Genomic DNA, 24,788 nt, shown 5'->3' with positions numbered 1-24,788 from the left:
GAAAAAACATGCTAAAGATTTATACAAGTGAACACAGTCAAATGTTGCAACTCAGAAATAATAGATAAATTCAGGTAAAAGAAAGAATCAGATATAAAATATTTCTAATCAAAGGTAAGACAAGACAAATACACTTCTGTGAGTAGTGACATGTTTACCTCTTTGAGATGGATGGCGAAGAAACCATCATTTTGTGAGCTCATTGATACTTTGGTCACATCCACCAGAGGAACCTCTGACTTGATTTGACCGGACTTTTGATCAGCAAGGAGGAGATTATTATTTGTTAGAAGGAAAATCCGGGATGTACTCTAAGACAAAATTTAAAAAGGGATGTAAAATCAGTGATTCAAAAATACCACCGAAGGACAGTAAGTTTACAGCATTGGTTAGTTACAGAAACACATAACTTATTCCAATCTCTCTCTACAGGCCTACTGAGAATATAACAAAATCCACAAACAGTGCATTTTGGTTTATAAAAATGTCAAAGGCAAAGTAAAATCCCTAAGCCTTATGGTAAAGGAAAACAGTTCCCCATAGAGTAACTACAAAGAATAGGAAATTAGTATTTCATCACTCAGGTAGCCAAATCTAACCATTCCAACAGATAAACTCTTCTGACTGATCTGAACTATTAGCGCTTTTACCTTTCCATTAGCACGGTTAATTTTGTTCACAATTTCAGCAATGATAATCTTTTCTTCAATGGCATCTTTGAGTTTCTTATACTTGGGATTCTTGTTGATTTCCAAGTAAGATCCTTGAAACGGCTGTCCAACACTAAAGGAAAGAATTCCTTCACATCAGTTAGGGTGTCAAAAGGAAACACTATTGGAAAGAGGTAAAGTAAGCCTGTTGATTCTGAAGAGTGCCTGACCACTTCACAAAAAGCCCATTTGCTTGATCTATTTTATACATTACACTTGCATGAGTCTTAAATCGAAGTTGGAAATGAAGCTTGGAACCTATTTTAAATATATTTTTGATGTGGTCATAGCATTTGGTAGGCAGAACTTTGATAAAGCCTTATCATATGGAACAATCACAATAAAAATCATTCACAAGAACAGCCAGACACAAATGGATGGCCTCATATGAAAAAGGCCTTCTCTTTTAATCTACTAATACAGAATTAAAGATGCCCATGAAAGGATTTTATTAAAGCCTTTAAACATTATGTGGTAGTTGAAAAAAAAAGAGCACAAATCATTACAATCACATGCTACAATTTTTTTTTTCAGTTTCTTGCAGGGAGTAAGAAAATCAATAGGCCATCTGGGAAAACACTGGATCTAGAGCAACTACTTTAGGAGAAAACTATAAAGTCTTTAACACCGTCACATAACTCATACTGTGAAATAGGCAATAAATGAATAAAGAATCAAGTCTCTTCTCTGAGAATACGGCTCTACATGGCAGAAGTGGTCAAGGAAAACATTCAGAAATAGGGCAGTGTCCTTAGTACTGGACCTTCATGTACTAATACTACACTAAGATGCCCATTACCCAAAAGACCTGCACCCTGACCCTGTCACAGCAATTGCTTCAAAGGTGGTAAGAATAAAAACCTGCAGCCTTATTTTCAGTTATGAAGTTCTGACAATTTTGCAAATACAACTTTAAAATGCTCATGTGAAGGGTGGAAAACGGGTAAGAAAAAAAAACATGTAGGTAGTGTTTCATAGCTCAGAGGATATAAAAGGCCAACACCCATATGCGCTTGCTGCTGCAGTGTGGGAGGAAAATTATTCTACCTCTCACTGCAGGAGAGTAGGTGGGCACCATCTCTGAAAACTGATTAAAAAAAAGACCCCAAGAAGGCTTGGATTAGTGTGAACATTTCTTTTTGTTCATATTCAAATGTGCTTGTGATAAGTCTTTAAAAAGGGCTAAGTACTATTCACCATAGCCAGAATCTGGAAACAACCTGAGTGCCCAAGAACAGACGAATGGATAAAGAAACTATGGCACATCTACATAATGGAATACAGTTATCAGGAAAAATGAAGTCATGAAATTTGCCTATAAATGGATGGACATGGAGAGTATCATGCTGAGTGAAATGAGTGAGAGGAGACAGATACAGAATGATGCATTCATTTGTCTCACACACACACACACACACACACTAGAAGACTAATATCCATGGCCAGGGAAAACAGGGGTTAGGAGGACTGGTCAATGGCTGGGACTAACCACAAGTGTGTGTGGGTCTGAGAGTAGGTAAGATAGAGAAGAGACCAGTAAGAAAATAATAGTTGGGAATGCTCATGTTGGACAAGATCTGAGGGTTAGTTAAAAGTAGCTAAGGGATATTCTTGATAACCTTCCAGTATCAGTATTATAAACCAAAATACCCAATACCTAAAAAGGGGGAGAGGGAGGGAGAGGGAGAGGAAGAGGGAGAGCAAGAGTGTCTACCATAGGACTGAGGCCATGAGTTGCCCCCCACGAATGGCTCTCCGGCACAGCCATGGCTCCAGAGGCACAAGAACTTAATTTAGAGCCCGGCAGCTTGTGGCAGAAATGTGAATGGACTATTCGTTAAACTACAGTGCCATTCCCCCCTCACCCCCCCAGGGGAAAGGTGCATTTGTCTCTTCTGCCTTTTTCCCCTCAAACAGCATGGTGGCCGCTGCCTCAGAGCTTACTGGAAAGCAAGGTATGAGTTTGTAGTGACAGGGCAACTGCAGCCTCATGGGAAGGGGGACAAAACCAGCTCGTCACACCCGACTGAGGCCACGAGCTGCCCCCCACGAGTGGCTCTCTGGCACGACGGCCATGGCACCAGATGCACAGACACCAATCTCGTAATTATCCGGCTCTTGGCAGAAATTCCTCCAGACTTAATTAGTAAAATATCAGAAATCCAAAATCGCACAGCCGCTATAGCGGCCACACCACATCATATGGTTTTCATAACCAGCAGTAGAAAACAAATTATTTTACCATGCCTTTTCAGCAGTTCTGATTTCTGGGGGTAAATTCCAAACAATAATGGTTCATCTTTTGTCGAAGTAATGAATGTAATCGAAGTAGAGAGAGAGCTAAGTAGAAATTATCTGCCTCACAGGCATCGGGAGGGGTGGGAGGGGGATATATTGGGGTTCTTGGTGGTGAAAAATAATTACTGGTGAAGGGAGGGTGTTCGATCATTGTATGACCGAGACTAAAACTTCAAAGCTTTGTAACTTTTCTCACAGTGATTCAATAAATAAAGAAAAAAAAAGTGTCTACCATAGAGGCAGGCATGGGGTGAGGGGTGATGGGAGGGAACCTGGGTACACTGGTACTGGGAAATATAGACTGGTGGAGAGATGGGTATGGGAATACTGTATGACTGAAATCCAATCATGAACAGCTTTGTAAAGGTCTATCTCACAGAGATACAAGTAAAAAAAAAAAAGGGCCAAGAGACTGAATTTTTCTTGAAAACTGTGTTTTTCATGGCCAGAAACATGTAGATAGGTTGGGGCTCATGCCTGGCATGAGGCTTACTTGGGTTTCATCCCCAGCAGTGTCTGGCCTCCTGTTACTAGGGGTGGCCCTAGAGGTTTCCAAGCATCCAGGTGGATCCAGATAAACCCCAGCACTGAAGGGTGCAAGCTGCACCTCATCCTTGGGCACAACACCAAGCATGTCAGGAGTCAGGATGTCAACACCTGGATGTCAGGAGTGGTAGGGGCCCCAGAGTACTGCTTGGAACTGCCTCTTCCCGAAAGTGTTTTTCTCCCTCCAGTTCCTGAAAAATATCAACTCTATGGAATATTCATCAGGGTTATTCATAAAGAAAAGGTGGAACAAAACTACTGCCAAAGAAAGCAAGTCCAGAATATTCCGTGTGTAAATATGTGTTGTTGAGCTTGCAATCTGAACAACTTGGAATTAGATACTTACTATGTCTAACTTAGGGAGGAAGAATATTCTACCTGAACAGCCAGAGAGGCTGACCAAGGATATATATCAGTTAAATATTTAATCAAATGAGTTGGGAGACTTATGCTCGTGCCTTATGTTCATTTTACATTTAAAAGGGAAATGTTTGACCTGTATAAACATTTATAAAGGCAAGAGCATATAAACCTAGCATATGCATGCCATGTGAATATACCAAGCACATAATACTTGTGCTTGGTATATTCTTTAAGATGGACCATTACTTCAAGACCATTAAAAGGATTCTAGATTTGGCCCCAAACAGTATGATCTATACTCGTAAACATCTGAAAAAAGGAGAGATGGTTTCTTGGGAGGAAATGAACTTGAAAGATTTTTCAAACAGGCAATTTTTCCAAAAGTCCTCACTTGGCAAGCTGTCTCAGGGTTCCTTCTTTGCTTGAGTACTTGATGTCTACAATTAGGCATGGAACAGGCCACTGAAGTTCAGCAGACCAAGGGCCAGGGCAGTCTATTGTGAAAACAGCACTTCAAAAGTGCTCCCCTGGATCCCCCATTTTTATTTTTCTTACAAATGAGACTCTGAGTTGGCCTGTTAGTGGGTTAAGTGAGGGAAGTTGGAGTGGTTATTATAGTTTACAGCCAAAAGAAATCAGGCCAGTCTTTGAAAACTAACAATAATTTACCCTGTGCCATTATCTTTAGTGTCTACCCAATTTTTATTTTAAATGGTGACTTCTAAGTGTTTAGTAAACTATTTGAACTCATGCCCAAGGACTTAAACACATGCAATCTCAATAAAATGAGACTGAAGTATGCTAAGGAAGCAATTAATTGAATGTCTTCATGTAAATTCATATCCAGTTGATCATAATTTCTAAAATTAAAAATCTCATGTATTATTAAAATCAAATGAATAGAAAAGTCCTACACATGTATTTGAGAAGCTATTAAAACAAATTTTTATGCACAAAAGGAACCCATATTACCTTGATGGGTATAATGCCTTCTTGTCCTTGAAGAGTTCACTGGCTTCTAGCTTCTCCTCATAAATAAGTTTCCGCTGGTCTGTAAACTGGTCTCTGTATTTTTTACACTGTGAGATACAAAAAGAAAAGATAATTCATATAAACAAACCATTACTCGTTCTTAAGTATGCTCAGCTAATTTAAGAGCAGTAAGAGTGAGAGTGAATGTGCATGAAATGTACCATGAAAAAGTCAAAATTATTTTCGCTTTATGGGTTTTGTTTGTTTTTAGGTACCAGAGACTGACCCCAGAGTTTCATACATATAGCACATGTACTCAGCCACTAAACTCCATTCCCAACCTTTCCTTTGTGTTTTATTTTTTATTTTTTTTTTTAGAAGATGAGGCCTTAGAGAATGTTATAGGAACTATTTGCATTGCAAAACTTGGGATGCTTCCTTAAAACATACCAGGACCCTGCAGGGACAAGCCCTGCTGTGAGTGCTGTTTCTTCCATGAGGCCAGTCCCTGAGTATTCTGCAGGACAGAGGCAGTCCCACTCCTGCTGACTCCAGTGCAAAACACCACCATATCGCCAACCACAGCACACTTACACACATGCGTGCAGATGGGGAGATGCGAAAGAATCACAAAACACACTGAGCCTTTCTGCAGGTATGTTTCCTAAGTCTCTATTCCACTGTATTTTTCACTGACATATGTGATCTATTCAAGTGATGCTGACCCACAAAAATGCCGACCTCAGACTCTGCACGACACTGTTCCATTTGCCATTGTGAACAGAGGTTCTGAGAACTGACCCTGTACAGACCCAGTTCTGGGACTATACCCTAAGGAGTCAGATAGGTGGCAACAGGGCCAGGGTCACTCATAAACTCTCAGGGGTAGCTGAGAGTCAGCCAGGCGATTGCAGAAAGCAGTATCGGGACTGCTGCCAGCCGTTACAGGGACTGCTGCCAGGCACCCCCTGCTGAGTCTCTACCACCAACTCAGGAGAGACAAGAGATGCAGGAGCTAGATGATGCCCTCAGAGCAGGCATCTTACCTCAGCTCTCCCCCCCACCCCTGAACCCAGCACAATGAGCTCCCAGGGTTACTTGTGACAACTGTTTCTATGGCAGACTTCAAAAAGGGAAATGTACATTAAAATTGTTGATGAATCTCTACAAAATGACTAAGAGTACAGAACTCAGTTCTACTGGTAGTGCTGATACCTTCAATCAGTGATAATGTCACCCACTCACTACAGTTCTATATGACTCTGGTAAAGAACAAGCTACAGTGGTGGGTGGAAAAGAGGTTTAGAGGACAGATCCATGAATCATTCACTTATTAGAAACAAATGCTTCAGTCTAATTTTATAATATCTAAAACTGGTGAATATTTACCAAGCCATATAGCAACAGAGTTACTGAAATAAAGTTGATGTCTATATAACTACCATATGGCTCATACCAGATAACAGAAAAAGAATGCATTTTCTCTTATAAAACAAAATGATGGGCAGAGGGATGTCTCTTGATAGTACAGTGCTTTCCTAACATGTATGAGGCCACAAGTTCGACCCCCCCGCAACATTATGAGACATCACAGAGTAGGGCAGACACTACCATTCTGATCGTTGGTGCCACAAGTATGTGCCCCCAGTGAGTACAGCAAGCATGTGAGTGAACCCTGGACATTACAACAGCATCAACGCAGGAAAGGGATGGAGAGAGGGGGAGTCGAATGAGTTACAACGTAAGGTAACAGCAAATTGATTGCAACTTACCCTTTATTTCAGGCAGAGGAAAATTTATTCTTTTTAATGCCTTTTGGAGGCACTTTAAAGCATTTTATTTATAAAGGGTCTTCTCCAGTCATGCTCAGGGGCCTGGGGAACCATTCTTAATAATACTCAGCCTGATAATGTTTGTCTGAGAGTGCAATGCTTAGCCCAGTGGTGCTGGGGCCACAAGAGCCACACCCAGAAGTGCTTGGGGGACACCAGAGATAAATTCAAGTGCCTGGAGGGCGATGAGGTAGCAGAGACTGGACTCAGGCTTGACACATGCAAGGCATATGCTCCACACCTTTGGGCTATCTCCAACATCCACCTTAAAGATCCCCCATCCGCCCTGCTCCATCCACTTCATCAAAGTGTGTGTGTTCACATGTACATGTGGCTGTTTAATAAATGTTAGAAAGTTGTCTCATCTGCAGCATCTAGTTCATTATCTGAAGTTGTTTGAACTTTATTACTTCTCTCTCCTGCAGTGCTCCTTCAGATGACAATGAAAGAGAAGATGCTAACTTCTCTGGGCTCCTTCAAAGCCACTGGAACCCGAAAGGGGAGAATGTACAGCCATGTGCCTCATTTCCCAGCTGTGTTTGGGAGGAGACTCTCCGCAGCTGTATGATTTGGGCAAGGTTCAAACTAGAGCACTCAGATGACTCGGATACAGGCTTCTTCTGCAGCCCAGGGGAAGGTGGTGGCCAAAATCTGCTTTTGTGCAACACTTCTCAAATCTTCAAAAATGTACAATAAGGAATCTTGCGGTGGGACTGGGTGGGGGGTGGGAGAGAAAAATCAACAAAACTTTGTTTTTACCCTCCACAAGTGGAAAATCCTTTTCAGCTCCTTGTGAGTAGAGTCTAAGAACAGATAAGGTCTTGGTGGCCAATTCTTGTCTATTGGAGATAAGGAAGGCATCTTGTTTTTCATTTCCAAGAAATATTTTCGCACCTGTGTTGGGAGTGACATAATCCTAAATGAGTAAATTACCCAAGACAAGACATTATTTAATGTAAATCACATATGCAGATAAGTCTTTTGTGGCATTTTGACAATTTTAGTCCAAAAATCTTCTGTGACTCCTTTGGAGTTACACGTTACCTCTACTCACTTGGGTACTACTGGAGAAATCAAAGCTCCATACGATCATCACTAATATTAATACTAATACCAGCCAACTCGAGAGAATCACACTATTTAGCAGTCAGACACATGTGGTGATTTATATTTAAATACTAAACAAATTAAAAATCCATGTTTGTTACATTAATTACATTTCAAGAGCTCACTCACTACCTGTGAATTACTGCAATGCACAGGAAAAACAATACATTTTCCTCACTGCATAAAGTTTTTTTTTTTTTTTGCTTTTTGGGTCACACCCAGCGATGCATAGGGGTTACTCCTAGCTTTGCACTCAGGAATTACTCCTGGCGGCGCTCAGGGGGCCATATGGGATGCTGGGAATCGAACCTGGGTCGGCCGCATGCAAGGCAAACGCCCTACCCGCTGTGCTATCACTCCAGCCCCTGAATGCATAAAGTTTTATTGGCTCTGGAGTACTTAATATCGGCAAAGCACGCTAAGAGCTTCATGTTTCACTCCATCTTAATAAGAACTCCATGAGGTGAGTGATAGTACCCCTATCTTATAAATGACAAAATGAGGCACATGGAAGTGAAGTAACCTGCTCTCAAGTGACACATTAATATGTGGAAAGGCAAGAATCGAATTCTTCACTGCTACATATATAGCTCTGAAAGACAGAGGTGAATTTGGGACTCCACCATGTAGGAAGACAGTCTTCTGTCCCTTACCACTCTAGCTACTAGTTTGCCAATCTTGCCCTGCAGACTGCATGGCAGTTTATCAGGCTAAGTCCCTGGTAATTCCCTCCAAAGGCCTATCTTGAAGCCTGACTACTCACTGGCCTGGTATCAAGAGATGGACCTCTGGGAGATAATTAGATTTAGTTGAGGTCAGGAGGCTAGACCCTCCATGAGAGGATGAGGGTCCTGATAATGAGAAATAAAAGAGCAACTGCCTCTCTTGTGCTCTATTACCAAGTGAGGGAAACAGGAAAAGGCCCTCACAGGAACATTGTGAGAAAAAATGTTTAATGTCTTAGCCATATTCTCTGTAGAAACTCCATTACAGCAGGCAAAACTAAGACACTTGCGGTTCTTGGGTTTCACCTTCTCCAAAGGCCATTTTGGTCAATATTATGGCATTAATAACTTAAACAGTTTTACCATATTTGAGAGACAATCAACAATTATGATTTAACTGTGACAACAGAAGTAAAAATAATTTTGAATTGGTGTTATAATAAGTTAACCCCAAATTCGATTCCTCCACCTTTGATTCCTCTGCCCCTCTTGGAGAGCCCGGCAAGCTACTGTGAGTATCTTGCCCTCATGGCAAAGCCTGGCAAGCTACCTGTGATGTATTCAATAAGCCAAACACAGTAACAAGTCTCATAATGGTACTGGGCCCGCTTGAGCAAATCGATGAAAACAGGAGGACAGTGACAGTGACAGTGATGTATATGTGTGTGTGTGTGTGTATGTGTGTGTGTGTGTGTATATATATATACATATATACATATACACATACATATGTGTGTGTATATATATCTATATATATTAAACTTACAATTCTCTGAAGGGTGAATTCATAAATTTTCTTTCCAGCATTGGCTCTGAAGAATTTCCGATACTCTCTGCGTACCTTTAAAAATCATGGATATAACAGTTAGTGTTTGGCCATTAGATGCCCGTAAAGAGGATAAAACTCTACTAAAGAGGAAAATGGGCAGGACAAGTACATTTCTAAGTGCTTTTCTTGATACAGTAAAATAACTGAGGCATTTTTAGACACTGAATTTTAAGTCAGAGAAAAAAGAAACTGAGATACCAAATGATAATAAGAGAATGTTTTAAATCCTCCTAACTAGTTTTTAAAGAACGTTATGATTTGTTGAGAAGATTTCTACAGGCACAGCTGCAAATTCATCACAGAATACACTTCAAGGAGAATTATATGAAGTAATTTTTCCTTCAGATTATTCTTAAAAGATAAAAAATGTTTGGAGAACTACATCAGTTTCCTAAAGCTTGGGGTAGGAAGATAAGATTTTAGGATTGCATATAAAGGAGTGAACGTGTCCAAAATAAAGAACTGAAAAGACTTCTGAACTACCTTCTCTTTCATTGAATTACATTACTTTTCCCCATCTTTACTCCCACCAAACCTTCTAATCAATGCTAACACAGCACTTAGGACACCATATTATCAGTTTGGTTTTTACTATTTTCCCCCTTGCTATGCTGTTGCATTCACTTTATATACTAATGTCCAACAAGCAAAATTACTGAGGGGTCTGCTGAGTGAAATCAAGAAAAAAAAGTATTATTATCTAGCTACAAATGAGAGCTCATTTCAGTGAAATAATAACCTATTTAAATAATTCAGACATTACCATTATGTACTTTTATTTTGTACTCTGTTTTCTGAGTTTAACTGGATATGTCGAAAATATTTTAATATTACAGGTTGAAAGCTAGCAACCTACTAATCAAGTTAAGTTCATACGATTAATCAACACTAACTGAATCAATGTTTTATATTTATATTTTTCAATTAAGAAATTAATAGGATTTTGTTTCTTTTTTTTTTTTTTTGGTTTGCTTTTGGGTTATACTTGGCAATTGCTTCTGGCTCTGCACTCAGGAATTACTCCTGGCGGTGCTCGGGGGACCATATGGGATGCTGGGAATTGAACCCTGGTCAGCTGCGTGCAAGGCAAACACCCTGCCTGCTGTGCTATTGCTCCAGCCCCAAGAAATTCCTAGGATTCTGGTACAGGTTTCTTTCAAGTTTTTCTAGGATTGGGCAGAGGGACAGTAAAGCAGTAAGGCACTTGCCTTGGACATGGTCAACCCTGGTTCTATTCCAGGCACTGCAAATTGTCCTTTGAGCACTGCCAGGAATGACCCAAGTACAGAACCTGAGCCACCACTGGCTGTGGCCCGCAAACAAAAACCAAAGCAAAAATTTTCCTTTACTGGAATCCAGTGGTTAGTGGTCCCGTGTCCATAAGGAAAGGCCTGGCTAGAGCTGAGTAGCTGTGCAGGGTGCAAATGCGCAAACCCCTATGGCTGCTAATCCACCTTTCATCTGTGCATGTGATTAAACAGGCCCTTGAGGCATCTGAGTGACACAGGAATTCCCAATGGCCGTGAATTAGTAGTTTAAAAGTTATTCCATACACTAAAATAGGGATTTCTCTTTTGATACAGTTCATAGGTTACTGATGACCTTTTTAAATTGTAGTTATGGTTTTGTCAGATTTTCACAATCATTTCTGAATTTCAAACTTAAAAGGGTTAGAATGGACAAACACACACACACACACACATACATACACACACACACACACAGAGTGGTATCTATCAAATGCTTCTCCCAAGTAGAGTTACAGATAGTAAAATCTTGGCAACATTCTGGCATCTGAATGGGCACAGGGAGTTCTAAAGTTTTCTCTTAACTTTATAATCATTTCCAGAAGCAGCAGCAAATCATTTAAAGGGCAAAGCTACTGCTCATCCCAATAAAATTCCCCTTAAAAAAGTGCATAAAAGCATTATGTTCTAAAGCACTATGTTCTTGGACTTCAAAGAAATTTTTATCCTATTTTATAACAATGATCGTGAAACAGTAAAGTCTTTGTTTTGATGGAAATTAAAAAGTTATGTCTAGAATAAGCCCAGTTAATTTCTTTTAAAGTAACATCTCCCTATAGGCTTATCTTTTAAAATTAAAATTATTTAATATTGGTTTATGACACAGAACAAATTTTGTTTATAGGTTGCTAGCATACACCACTAATGTGAAAATATGCTTTAATCATATGCAGTTAAACCCAGAAAAATGAAAATAAATATGATATGGCTAGCAGAGGTAATTACAGAAAGCAAAACTCCTGATGCATTGCTTATATCTGCCCTTTATGAAAACCAGAATGCAAACTAGAACAAATAAAATGGGAATAAAATGGGAAATAAAATTCCTAGTTTTGTCTTTAAATAAAGCCATAGAACTTGCTCAGAGATCCTGAAATAGAGCATCTTAAATTCATCTTCAAGCTAATTTTTAATTCAAAAATTACTTGATTATTTAGTATAATAAAAAAGGTTTAATTACTAAAAAAAAATAAAATAGGCTAAACTTTCAGGAAAAAAAATGGGATTCTTCAAGAAAAGCTTAGAGATATCACAAATGCTATTTGTATTCACAGTTAACTGTTTCTGGGATAATTTTCAAATATTTAGAAAATGCATTTGTTATGGTATTAGACTGAAAATAATAAAGAGGGCCTAGAGCTAGCACAGGAATCAATGCACACGCCCTGCATGCAATGATGTCAGTTTGCTCCCTAGTACCAGGTGCAGCACCACTGGGGGCGGCCTTGGAGACCCTCAGCATTCCCAGGCTGGTCTGGGGAGCCCCAGGCACAGAGGGGCTGAGCAGCACCATAGTATCTGTGGGCCCTGAATAGTCTGGCCTGCTTTGCCAAGAACTGCCAACAGTTGCCCAAGGATCCCCTGAAAACCAGTTGGGAAACCAAGGGAGAAAATAAATTATGTCAAATGGAGTCTGATTATTGCTCAAAAGCCATTAAGAGTGGATCCCTGTGCTGATTAGTCATTAGGAAGACAAAAATTCTGTAACTGCCTAAAGTCTCTTCTCAGGGTTGTCCAGGGTCTAGATTTTCTTAACGTGCATTCTTAGCTCAATTAGAAATCAGCATCAAGCTGATACTCATCCTGCACTGCACCCTTAAAGATCTTTTTAATCTGGTTCAACATGGACACATGTTGATGCAAAACCCTTTGATTTCTATGCTAAATAATTAGAATGACTTTGAGGAAAACTCGGCTCCAGATGACATCATTGGAGCTAAACAGGTGGAAAAGTGGAAACAAACATTTGGCACCCCTGCCTGGGATGGGAACTGCAGATGATGAGTCTGTGTTTATCTCGACCAATGAACTGACTCATGAATTTAAAAAAAAAAGAAAGAAAAAAAAAACCAAACCGAAAAACTTCAGCCTCATGAAGATAACACAAAATAGGAATTGGGTAACAAGCGTCTTGAATGGAAAAAGCTGCATTGCTATTACATTCAACCTATTATTTAAAAAATAGCATGGTAAAATCAGGAAATACCAGTGTGTAGGTTTGTTCTGAAAAAGGAATAAAATTAGGCAAGATGACATTGGGAAAGACTTTGCAGATCATTAGCAAGCAAAATCAATCATTTTCTAAGGGTTAGTAGATGCTAGGCTTCATTGAGTTCACCCTGGACAGAGAGAAGAGGTTGAAGAAGTACCTTCAGTCCAAGCCAGTAAGCCCAAATGACAGCAACTGCATGCTTACGCCTAGCCTCCTCCTTCAAGCGTTTCAATTCCCTTCGAGCCTAGAATGTTTTAGATAGTAAATAAAAGAGACAGCCCAACGCAGACAGCACAAATGACCAGAAAAAGACACCCCCACCATCCAGAAGAGCCAATTTATGAATAGTGCATCAGAATGATAGGGAAATGGTGCATAAATCATTAAACACCCAAAGTCCAGGGTCAGATTGGTGCAATCCATTGTAATTTGCTCTGTGGAGATTGTTCCAGGAGGGTGAGCTCTGTGGTGATGAGGTGATAGGTCTTTTGCCCCGCCATTTCTATTTTCCCCTTCCTCCACCTCTACTCACTTCAGTAAGATGGTAATTCTTCTGCACTCCTACTCCCTTGCCTTAGAATGAGACATGCGTTTAGAACCTCATTCCCTCTGGGCCAACACAAGGCCCTAACGTGCCTGCACATTCCTGAGGGCTTGCTTTCAATTGGACACAGGGCAAAAGCCAGCTTGCCCATAGTCATTTAGAAATTTGAAAGGGATAAAGGTGGTTTCTCTGAAGTTCCAACAAAAAAACCAAACTCAAAACTCGTTCCAGTTAGAAAATTAGCATCAGCCTATGCAAAAATACATGACTAGGTTAGGTTCCCAAATTACATGAGTGGCAAATAGACTGAAGCAAGGCAAAAAAGTGACACAAGCGGTAAAAACCAGTTTTGGGCGACGTTATTCTGAGGCATGCTATTTTAATAGACAGGCATTGGTTTTTCTCTTCTTGGCGGCACTGAGACTGGGAAATGAGCTCACCCAGTGGGAAATCCCAGGAATAACCATGTCTGATTCCTGCCTATGCAGATACATTTTCCTTAGTTTGCGAAGGAACTGATTTGCTGTTCACAGGTTTTCATAGGAAAGCACCAATGAACAACTGGTTCATTTTTTTCTCAAATGAAGGTATTCTGCAGACAAATGTTGCTTTGTCTCATTTTCTCAAGATGGGCCCAGCATGTCAATAAGGTAGCCCTGAGAGCAGCAGACTAGATTATTTGTATTTCTGATGAAAATACACATTTTTGGCAGCGATGACCTTTGATTTTCTAAGTCCCCAAAACATCTAAAAATCTCATCCCTTGGGGAATGTGAAATGTTCACAGAGCCCACAACTCTGCCTGGGGATTAGTGCGAGTATTTCAGGAGGCCTTTGTTTCTGAAAACAAACAGCTGATGCTGAGATTCCTGGGATTCTTCAGTGGCAATTATAGCTAGCTTTGTATGAACAGAGCTTTCTGTTAAATCACAGAAGACAAAAAAAGTGTTCTTTTGTATGTAACGTTTTTCTCATCATAATCAATAGCTGCCTAAAAAAACAATTTCATTCAGGGATTAATATTTTGTAAGACATGCGTTAAAGGCATTTATATTGTCAGCACGTTGTAAAAGATCAACTGCAATCCTGTTCTTAATATTTCCCAACATGCCCCCCCCGCACCCACTTCCCCAACACACACACCTTTAGGAAACCACCAATACATGTAGAGAAAAAAATAAGAAATGAAACATGCATGTTACTTACGACTTTCAATTAAGGGCAATTCTACTACGGTCTCGTTAGTAAGCAATTAGTCTTTCTTTGCCTACACATGTTTAAGCCCCTTCCATGCACTACCGACACTAACATTTCCAGGCTTACTGCATGCACCAGTGTAAGCCACTGTTAATTGTAGATATTCATCCCCTGAAATGCTAGCGAGATGGACTAATTATTGCAGATTCCAGGGTGGAGGGTGGGATGTGCATTTCAAGTACCTTAGATCCAAGCCAGTAAGCCCAAATAACTGCAATAGCATGTTTATTCCTAGCCTCCTCCTTCAGCCGGCTCAGTTCCCTTCGCGCCTGTGATGCAGTTGAAAAGGAGTGACAGAAAAGTGTAAGGCAAGAAAGGTTACTGCTGATTCCCAATGGAGAAAGAAGATAGACACCAGTCACCACCATACGCTAAACGTGAAAGCGTGTGCCACCACCCACACCAAATGTTGGAAAGAGCAAGTGGCAAATGCGTGCTCAGTAGCTCAAGCCAGTGAGACATTTTCTGGCCCCAGATGAGAATGTGGTGTTCCCCTTATTACTCCCAACCTGCTGCCTTTCTTTGGAGTTTCTGGCCTACCTGAGTACCATGCCAGTAAGCTGCAATGGTGGTGGCGGCTTCCTTACAGCGCTTTTGATGCTTCAGTTCCCGCAGGATTTTTCGAGCCTATGGCACAGAATTACCCAGAAAAATGGAAAGTTAGCCCCCAAATGGAATTCACAGCGACCAAGGAAGTAGTTTTTATGGGCTTCTGCAAGTGAAAACTCAAGAGTATAAAGAAAGTAAAGAGGGAAGTGACTTCTTAGCTCCATACTGAATTTAAGAAGGGGCTAACTGGAGACACCTACCCCAGTGGTTAACCACAGGTTTACGGACTGCTGCTGGTCGGTAGGTATAGAGAGGGAGAAAACCACTGGTCTGCTGCCTTGGTTCTTACTGACAGTCTACAGACATGTGCAGGACAGGTGATGGTGAGCTGATCTAGCCTGAGAGGGAGGCCCCCACATGGACCAGGACAATAGTGTTCCAGGCACTATTATGTGCCTGGAAAGAATCTAACAACAAGCCAGTGCCAGAACGGTACAGTTCTTAGACTGTAACTGAAATATCTTCAGTGATCAATTTGTAGGCCTTCACATTTCTGTGCAGACTATAACTGTCGGTATCCAGAAAGGAGGCTCAAAGTCCACTAAAATAAAACTGGCTCACTGTTCCAAAACCAGTGGCTGGAAGCTGACTTTGTGGTGGCACCTGGTTGGGAGGTAGGTTTTGATTCCTGTCTCCAAAGTTCTGAATAAAGAGTGGGATGCAGGACTTCATAGTAAGCTCAAAGAAGAAACTGCAGGAAGTAATTTCACTAACTCTGCAAGCTCAGATTTGCATTCTGGCATCTAAAGGAGTACAATGCCAAGATCCTGGGTTGTCTTTGGACCCAGCAAATGGTCACAGAAGCAAAGGATTCCTGACTCAGGGTTCTATCCACTGAAGGGGTTCCCGCCTGGGAACTATCTTACAGTAGACCTTCTGGATCTGGTCAACTTCTCAAAAATCTCCCAGCAGAAAAATGGCCAGATGGTAAATATTTTTGGCTTTGCACATCATATGGTCTCTATCCTCTATCAACTCAGCTGCTGCAGTGTTAAATCAGTCACAGATAAGATGTAAAATAAATGAACATGTCCATGCACCAACAAAACACTTTTATGTATTTTTTAATTTCATGAGTAGTGTTCTTTGCCTCTTTTTTTTTTAAAAAAATAAAATAAAAAGAATGCTTAGCAAACCAAATAGAAAGATAGGAAGCTAGAGGCAGAGGGAAAGATGGGAGGGGGAATACTAGGGACACTGGTGGTAGAAAATGTGCACTGGTGGAGGGATGGGTGTTCGATCATTGTATGACTGAAACTCAAACATGAATGCTCTGCAACTGTACCTCACAGTGATTCAATAAAAAAAGATAAAAAGCAACCCCTTCCCCTCCCCCCCAAAGAAAACCCCAAACCAAAGAACAACCATCGTCAACTTCTAGGATACACAAAAACAGGCAATAGGCTAGATTTGATCTGTTTTCACTGACCTCTTCAAAGCAAATCTTGCCATGAAACAGATCCATGACCCTTACTAGAGTGGTCAGAGCTCAGAATCTTTCCCTCATTATGGGGAAGACCAAAAAAGGGTTCCCAGGAAGTTCTGGAAGGGAGTGCTGAGGCCTGGCAGACTGGCAAGTACAGAGGCAACAGTGTGAGACCACCCTCTGGACTTGAGGTTCTCTAGTAAACAGAAGGCAAGAGGATATTGAAATCGTGTACGGTATTATTTCAAGAACTTCCTGCTCAGAGAACAAAGCACTTAAAAAGAAAGCCAGTTAGAAGGAAGCAGCCAAGATGTGGTCGCCAGAGCCCTAGCTTGGTCCATAATATTTATTCTTTCCATCTGTTTACAGGATAGCAGGAGACAAGAGGCCTCCCTGAAGGACAAGCGTAAGGACTTGATTCTTTTGAAGAACCTGAAAACCCCAAGTTCAAAAGGCTCACTTCTTTCCTACTTACCTTCCAGCCCCGGATGTAAGACTGAATCAGCAAAGTTGAGCGCTTTATCTGCTGATATCGCTTCTGTTGCTGTAGGATGAAAGGGGAAGATGTTAGTGGTTCAATTTACAGATCTGTAACGCAGATGTGACAAGCCCTGAGAAAGATTATATACAGGCTTATGGAATTCACTCATCTCTCTGGATCGCTCATACTTATTCTGGGAACCAGTATGCATAGGAACCAAAATAGTAAACAACTTTAAATTATTATAGCTAATCCATAGTAGAACTCAAAGCATGCTAAATCAAATTAAGCAATTTGTAAATGGCTCAGGATCCACCATGACTAAATATTCTGTTATGCTGCTGTAAGTCAGAGCGTGAATCAGGCAGATACTCACTAACTACATTTTGACTGCATGTACGCTAAGTTCTATGTCTGCATTTGAGTCCTCTCTCTTTCTTCTTCTTTTTGCTTTTTTTGTGCTTTGAGGTGAGCGTTCCCTCTTCATGGTGTCATTTCTCACCTTATTCCTTACATGGCTAGTGTCTAATATGCATGGCTTCTTTGAGTTTTGGTGAATTAACTCTGCTGCAAACTGGGAACTCAGCTAACAAATGGATGTGAAGTATTATCAATAGAACAATGTATTAAGCTTCTGCCCTCTACAGAGTCCTTGACTAGTGAGACTATGAATGTGAATTCCACTTTATTCTACATTCAAGGACTGGAAGTAGATACAAGTCAAGGATGGGAAAGAGAAACAGCAACCTGGTTGAAATGACTTGTTTTCAGTGCACAATTATTACTGGCACTTCTCAGCACCATGAATTAATCAGACTCTTTTTCATATGGAGATACAAAAGCTCTAAACTGGGAAGGAGGGTGCAGAGCATTGGCTGTTCCTGTGTTCTTCGATTTGTCTGTTTCTTCTCAACTTTCTGATGAGTCAGCCTCTCCAAAGTGAATCCTTAGTCATCCTACCTAAAGTCACATCCTGATTCTCAGTTCTCTTTCCTTCTTAGCACCCAGCACAATATGCAATTGTTCCCACCATTTATTTGCTTAAATGCATATTGTTTTGCACTAGATGCATACAAAATGCATATTGTTTTGCATTATGAGGTCAAAATCAGATTTTTTTAAATCTAGCTATCCCTTACCCCACAGAGCAGTCACTTAAAAATATCTGTAGAATTAAGGATAAATTTAATAAATGTCTAAACATAGATCTGCTTCACTGTTTCAAGTGAGAAATGATAAAAGGATCAGTTGTTTGTTGGACTCTTCTTTCTCAGACAAACAGAAAATAAAGCAGCATTATAATCTACAGAGAAGCCAAGTGCTACTGCCACATGCAGTCAATTAGATGACAATGGTTCTCTGAGCTTTTGCAGACTTCAGAGAAATGACTTCATCAATAATGTAGCTGAACAGGCTCATATTTTGACACTTGTGCTATTGATTATACTTTTCTAATCAGAGGAGGCAATTTTTCTAAAACAAAAATAATGCACTAAGACATAGTAAATGAGAATAAGTCAGCATAAATTATCTACCGATTATACAAGTATTACATTAAAACCTCTCTATAGCTGAGAGAAGATAATAATCTAAAAGAGACCTGACTATAAATTTAATTGATTTCTAAACTCACTTTCTAGTGAAAAGCACAGAATAAAAATGTATTTTGGAAAATTGTTCTTAACACTGAAATTTATTTCTTGAGTCTTGCAAGCCTCTGTATTCCTTCAAAGAGATGCCCTATAGGCGTTCCTGCAGGATGGGCGCAGGCGTGCTGGCCGTGCGCGTCAGCTCAGCTACCGGCTCCCGACCCTGGGACCTCCATCTTTCCCTGCAGGACCCCAGGTGTCTCCCGAGATGCCTGGAGAGAAGCAGTTTTGAGCGTCTGCCCTGCCCTCTTCACTCCTGAGGGCGGGGCCCATCTCATCCCAAACCCAGGGTTCTGTAGAGGCGTGGACTCCTCAAAAGTGGGTGCGGCCTCAAAAGTGGGCGTGGCTTATTTTCCAGCGGGCGGCCGCTTACAGCGGCTGCAGGTTGTTTTCCCATACTAAGGAACCTAGTCCCCAAGGAATCGAGTTCCCAACCTACTCAGCAATTTGAAGAAACAAAGAAAATCCCCACCACAAGGGGAGAACAACGAAAACAATCTAGAACATTCTGTCGATACAGCTCACCTAAGGGACCTCTCTGACATAGAATTCAGATACGAAGTCATGAAGATGTTCAATCAACTCAATGAAACAGTCAGACAGACAGCCAGTAACACCACAGAAAAAATCGACAAATTACGAGAAGAAATGAGAGCAGAAATGTCTCGATTAAAAGATTCCGTAGATGAAATGAGAAACTCAGTTTCTTCTCTTAAAAATAGAATGACCACAGCTGAAGAGAGAATCAGTGACCTGGAAGATCAGCTACACCAAGCCAACACGAAACAACAAACAGTGGCAAGGGACCTCAAAATAGCTCTACAGAGAATCAGAGTCCTAGCAGATGATTCCAAGAGGAACAATATTAGAATCATGGGACTACCTGAAGCTCAGGGAAACAATCCCAACGAAAAAAACACCGTCAAACAAATCATTGCTGAAAACTTCCCAGAGCTGCACAATGCAGCCATTCAGGTTCAAGGAGTCCGAAGGGTGCCAGCTAAAAGAGACCCAAACAAAAACACTCCAAGACATATCATAGTTAGAATGATCGATACTGCCGATAGAGACACAGTACTGCAAGCAGCAAGAGCAAAGAACGAAATCACATACAAAGGAGCACCCCTTAGATTCACAGCAGACCTATCAGAGGAAACCCTACAAGCCCGAAGGCAGTGGCGAGATATAGTAAAAAAACTCACTGAAATGAATGCTTCACCAAGAATACTCTATCTGGCTAAACTCTCCCTCAAAATCGAAGGAACGGTACACTATTTTCTAGATAAACAACAGCTCAGGAACTTCATAGACTCAAAACCAAACCTAAAGCAAGGCCTAAAGGGACTACTATAAGAAAAGACAAACCCTACAACTACAACACACCCGCACAGAAAGATGACACAAAACCCATAACTATTCTCTCTCTCAATGTCAACGGTCTAAATTCACCAGTTAAGAGACACAGAGTGGCAAAATGGATACAGAGACAGAACCCAACATTCTGCTGCCTACAAGAAACTCATCTCAACAGCCAGAGCAAACACAGACTCAAAGTCAAAGGATGGAAAACAATCCTGCAAGCACACAACTCCCTCAAAAAAGCTGGGGTGGCCATACTAGTATCCGACAACATTAATTTCATGTTGAAAAAGATTAGAAGGGACAGTGAAGTGTATTTTCTCTTCATCAAGGGATACGTACAACAGGAAGAAATCACACTCTTAAATGTATACGCACCTAATGAGGGAACAGCTAAATATTTAAAACAACTGCTAACAGATTTTAAGGAGGACATCACTACCAACACAATAGTACTTGGAGACTTCAACATCGCCTTATCACCTCTGGATAGATCAACAAGAACAAAACCCAGCAAGGAATTATTGGCTTTGAAAGAAGTAATAGAAGAGAAAGGGCTTATGGACCTATACAGGGCTTTACACCCCCAAAAGAAAGAATACACATTCTTCTCCAGCGCGCACAGAACATTTTCCAAAATAGACCATATACTAGGACACAAAACATACCTCAACAGAATCAGGAAGATAGAAATAGTATCAGCCATCTTTTCAGACCATGATGCACTGAGGATAGAAGTGAATCACACAAAGACACGGAGAACCAAATCAAACACCTGGAAATTAAACAACTCGATGCTGAACAACGAGTGGGTCAGGAACGAAGTCAAGGACAAAATCAAAAGATACCTGGAAACAAATGAGAATGAAGACACAAACTACCAGAACTTATGGGATGCAGCGAAAGCTGTATTAAGGGGAAAATTTATAGCTCTGCAAGCATATCTTAGGTCGGTAGAAACAATGCACATAAACAACTTGACCTCACAGCTCAAGACCTTAGAAAAGGATCAACAGAAAGAGCCTAAATCAGGCAGAAGGAAAGAGATCATAAAACTTAGAGTAGAAATCAACGACATGGAAAACAAAGAAATAATCCGAAAGATCAATGAAACCAAGAGCTGGTTCTTCGAGAAAATAAATAAGATAGATAAACCACTAGCAACACTCACAAAGAAACAGAGAGAGAGCCCTAATAAATCGAATCAGAAATAAGAATGGGGATATCACAACAGAAACTAAAGAAATTCAAGAGATCATCAGAGACTACTTTGAAAGTCTGTATGCCACGAAACACAAGAACCTGGAAGAAATGGATAAATTCCTGGATTCATACCATCTCCCAAAGCTGAATCAAGAAGATATAGAGTACCTGAATAGACCTATTCACATCAAGGAAATTGAAAGTGTAATCAAAAGTCTTCCCAAAAACAAAAGCCCAGGCCCAGATGGATTTACTAGTGAATTTTTCCAAACATTTAAAGAGGACCTATTGCCAGTTCTTCTCAAGCTTTTCCAGGAAATTGAAAAAACAGAAACTCTCCCAAACAGCTTCTATGAAGCCCATATCTCTCTAATACCAAAAGGAAACAAAGACACCACAAGAAAAGAAAACTACAGGCCGATATCCCTGATGAACACGGATGCGAAGATTCTCAACAAAATACTAGCCAATAGAATTCAACAACTCATCAAAAAGATCATACATCATGACCAAGTGGGATTCATCCCAGGGATGAAAGGATGGTTCAACATTCGGAAATCAATCAACATAATCCATCATATCAACAAAAGAAAAGATAAAAAGCATATGATCATATCAATAGATGCAGAGAAAGCATTTGACAAGATCCGGCACCCATTCATGATGAAAATCCTTGCCAAAATGGGGATAGAGGGGACTTTCCTCAATATAGTTAAAGCCATCTACCACAAACCTACAGCAAACATCATCCTCAATGGGGAAAAACTGAGACCCTTCCCCCTAAGATCAGGGACGAGACAAGGATGCCCACTCTCTCCACTACTGTTCAATATAGTACTGGAAGTACTTGCAATAGCGATTAGGCAAGAAAAAGATATTAAGGGCATCCAGATAGGGAAAGAAGAAATTAAGCTCTCACTATTCGCAGATGATATGATACTATACTTAGAGAACCCTAAAACCTCTACCAAGAAACTCCTAGAAACAATAGGCTTGTATAGTAAAGTGGCAGGCTATAAAATCAATACCCAAAAATCCATGGCATTCCTATATGCAAATAGTGAAAGAGAAGAAAGTGACATCAAGAAAACAATCCCATTCACAATTGTGCCCCAGAAAACCAAGTACCTAGGAATCAGCTTAACTAAGGAAGTAAAGGACCTGTACAAAGAAAACTACAAAACGCTACTTCAGGAAATAAATGAGGACACGAGGAAATGGAAAAATATCCCCTGTTCATGGATGGGGAGAATCAACATCATCAAAATGGCAATACTTCCCAAAGCACTGTACAAATTCAATGCAATCCCTATAAGGATACCCATGACATTCTTCAAAGAAATGGAGCAAACACTCCTGAAATTTATATGGAACAATAAGCCCCCACGAATAGCTAAAGCAATTCTTGGGAAAAAGAAAATGGGAGGAATCAACCTCCCTAACTTCAAACTCTACTACAAGGCAGTAATAATTAAAACAGCATGGTACTGGAACAAAAGCAGAGCTGCAGACCAATGGAACAGACTTGAATATACTGACATTTCCTCCCAAACATATAATCATCTAATTTTTGATAAGGGGGCAAGAAAAGTGAAATGGAGCAGGGAAAGCCTCTTTAATAACCTGTGCTGGCAAAACTGGACGGCTACATGCAAAAAAGTGGGCTCAGATCTCTGCCTAACACCATGCACAAAAGTAAGATCAAAATGGATTTATGACCTCAACATCAGACCGGAATCCATAATGTTTATTGAAGACAAAGTCGGCAAAACTCTCCATGATATTGAAGCTAATGGTATCTTCAAAGATGTCACGCCACTGGCCAAACAAGTGAAAACAAAGATAGACAAATGGGACTATCTTAAACTAAGAAGCTTCTGCACCTCCAAAGAAACAGTGACCAAAATACAAAGACAGCCTACAGAATGGGAAAGGATATTCACCAAATACACATCCGACAAGGGGTTGATATCAAGGATATACAAGGTACTGGTTAAACTCCACAAGAAGAAATCACCCAACCCCATCAAAAAATGGGGCGAGGAAATGAACAGAAACTTTCACAAAGAAGAAATTCGAATGGCAAAAAGGCACATGAGAAAATGCTCTACATCACTAATCATCAGAGAGATGCAGATCAAAACCACAATGAGATATCATTTCACACCACAGAGACTGGCCCACATCCACAATAACAAAAGCAACCAATGCTGGCGTGGATGTGGCGAGAAAGGGACCCTCCTTCACTGCTGGTGGGAATGCCGGCTGGTCCAACCCTTTTGGAAAACAGTATGGACGATTCTCAAAAAATTAGAATTTGATCTGCCATTTGACCCAGCTATAGCACTCCTGGGAATATATCCCAGAGAGGCAAAAAGGTATAGTCGAAGTGACATCTGCTATTGTTTGCTCATTGCAGCACTCTTTACAATAGCCAGAATCTGGAAAAAACCTGAGTGCCCAAGAGCAGATGACTGGTTAAAGAAACTTTGGTACATTTACACAATGGAGTACTATGTAGCTGTTAGAAAAGATGAAGTTATGAAATTTACATACAAGTGGTACTACATGGAAAGTATCATGTTAAGCTTAATGAGTCAGAAAGAGCGGGATAGACACAGAAAGATTGCATTCATCTGGGGAACATAAAGCAACAAAAAGGGAGACTAACACCCAGGAATGGCTGAGATTAGTACCAGGAATTTTGCTCCATGACTGGAAGGCCAGCCACATGTGCTAGGTGAAAGGGAAGCTCAGATAGAGAAGAGAGCACCAAATAAAGGGTGTTGTGAGGACCCTCCCAGGGTGGGAGAAGCATGCTAAAAGTAGTCTATAGACCAAACATGATTGTCACTCAATGCCTCTCTTGCAAAACATAGTATCCAAAAGAAGAGAGAGAGAACAAGGGGGAATGCCCTGCCACAGAGGCAGGATGGGAGGGGGGATGGGGGGTGGGGGGGGATGCTGGGACCCGTGGTGATGGATGACGGACACTGCTGGAGGGATGGGCACTTGATCATTGTATAACTGAAACCCAAGCATAAAATTTGTAAGTCTATAACTGTACCTCATGGTGTTTCACTAATAAAAAAAGAAAAAAAAGAAAAAAAGAGATGCCCTATAATCAGGTGATGAAAAATATTCCATAAAGAAATTCTGAATTAGGTAAACATAATTTATTATTGATTCTGGTAATGAGGTGAAATACTTAAGAAATAAAGGAATTCCAATCCTTTGCTCGAGCCCGGAACTATACAAGAATGTGGCACTAGCATTCCAGGGGAAGTAAAGTCAATTTTAGTGCCACTGCTACAATGGAAAACAGCTAAATATTTTGGAAAATCTTTATGATGCTTGTA

General features: G+C 40.5%; 1 protein-coding gene across 5 annotated transcripts in view; it reads right to left on the bottom strand.

Moving 5' to 3' along the window:
* Positions 1–24,788, bottom strand: part of MYO1B (myosin IB) — a 203,599-nt gene that overhangs the window by 9,095 nt on the left and 169,716 nt on the right. For 3 of the 5 annotated variants that reach the window (XM_056111658.1, XM_056111657.1, XM_056111656.1), the window contains exons 21-29: positions 17,213–17,281; positions 15,243–15,329; positions 14,885–14,971; positions 13,059–13,145; positions 9,320–9,394; positions 7,481–7,615; positions 4,890–4,996; positions 651–783; positions 159–311 (exon numbers count right to left, since the gene is read on the bottom strand). In XM_056111658.1, coding sequence (XP_055967633.1) covers positions 159–311; positions 651–783; positions 4,890–4,996; positions 7,481–7,615; positions 9,320–9,394; positions 13,059–13,145; positions 14,885–14,971; positions 15,243–15,329; positions 17,213–17,281 — 933 coding nt within the window. The remainder of the gene's footprint in view (positions 1–158; positions 312–650; positions 784–4,889; positions 4,997–7,480; positions 7,616–9,319; positions 9,395–13,058; positions 13,146–14,884; positions 14,972–15,242; positions 15,330–17,212; positions 17,282–24,788) is intronic. The other 2 variants (XM_056111659.1, XM_056111660.1) reach the window with 2 other exon arrangements.

Source organism: Sorex fumeus, unplaced genomic scaffold, assembly GCF_029834395.1.
Source record: "Sorex fumeus unplaced genomic scaffold, SorFum_2.1 ptg000014l, whole genome shotgun sequence".
Taxonomy (NCBI): Eukaryota; Metazoa; Chordata; class Mammalia; order Eulipotyphla; family Soricidae; genus Sorex; species Sorex fumeus.
The sequence above is the reverse complement of the archived record's forward strand: the minus strand, read 5'-3'. Positions and strand labels throughout refer to the sequence as shown.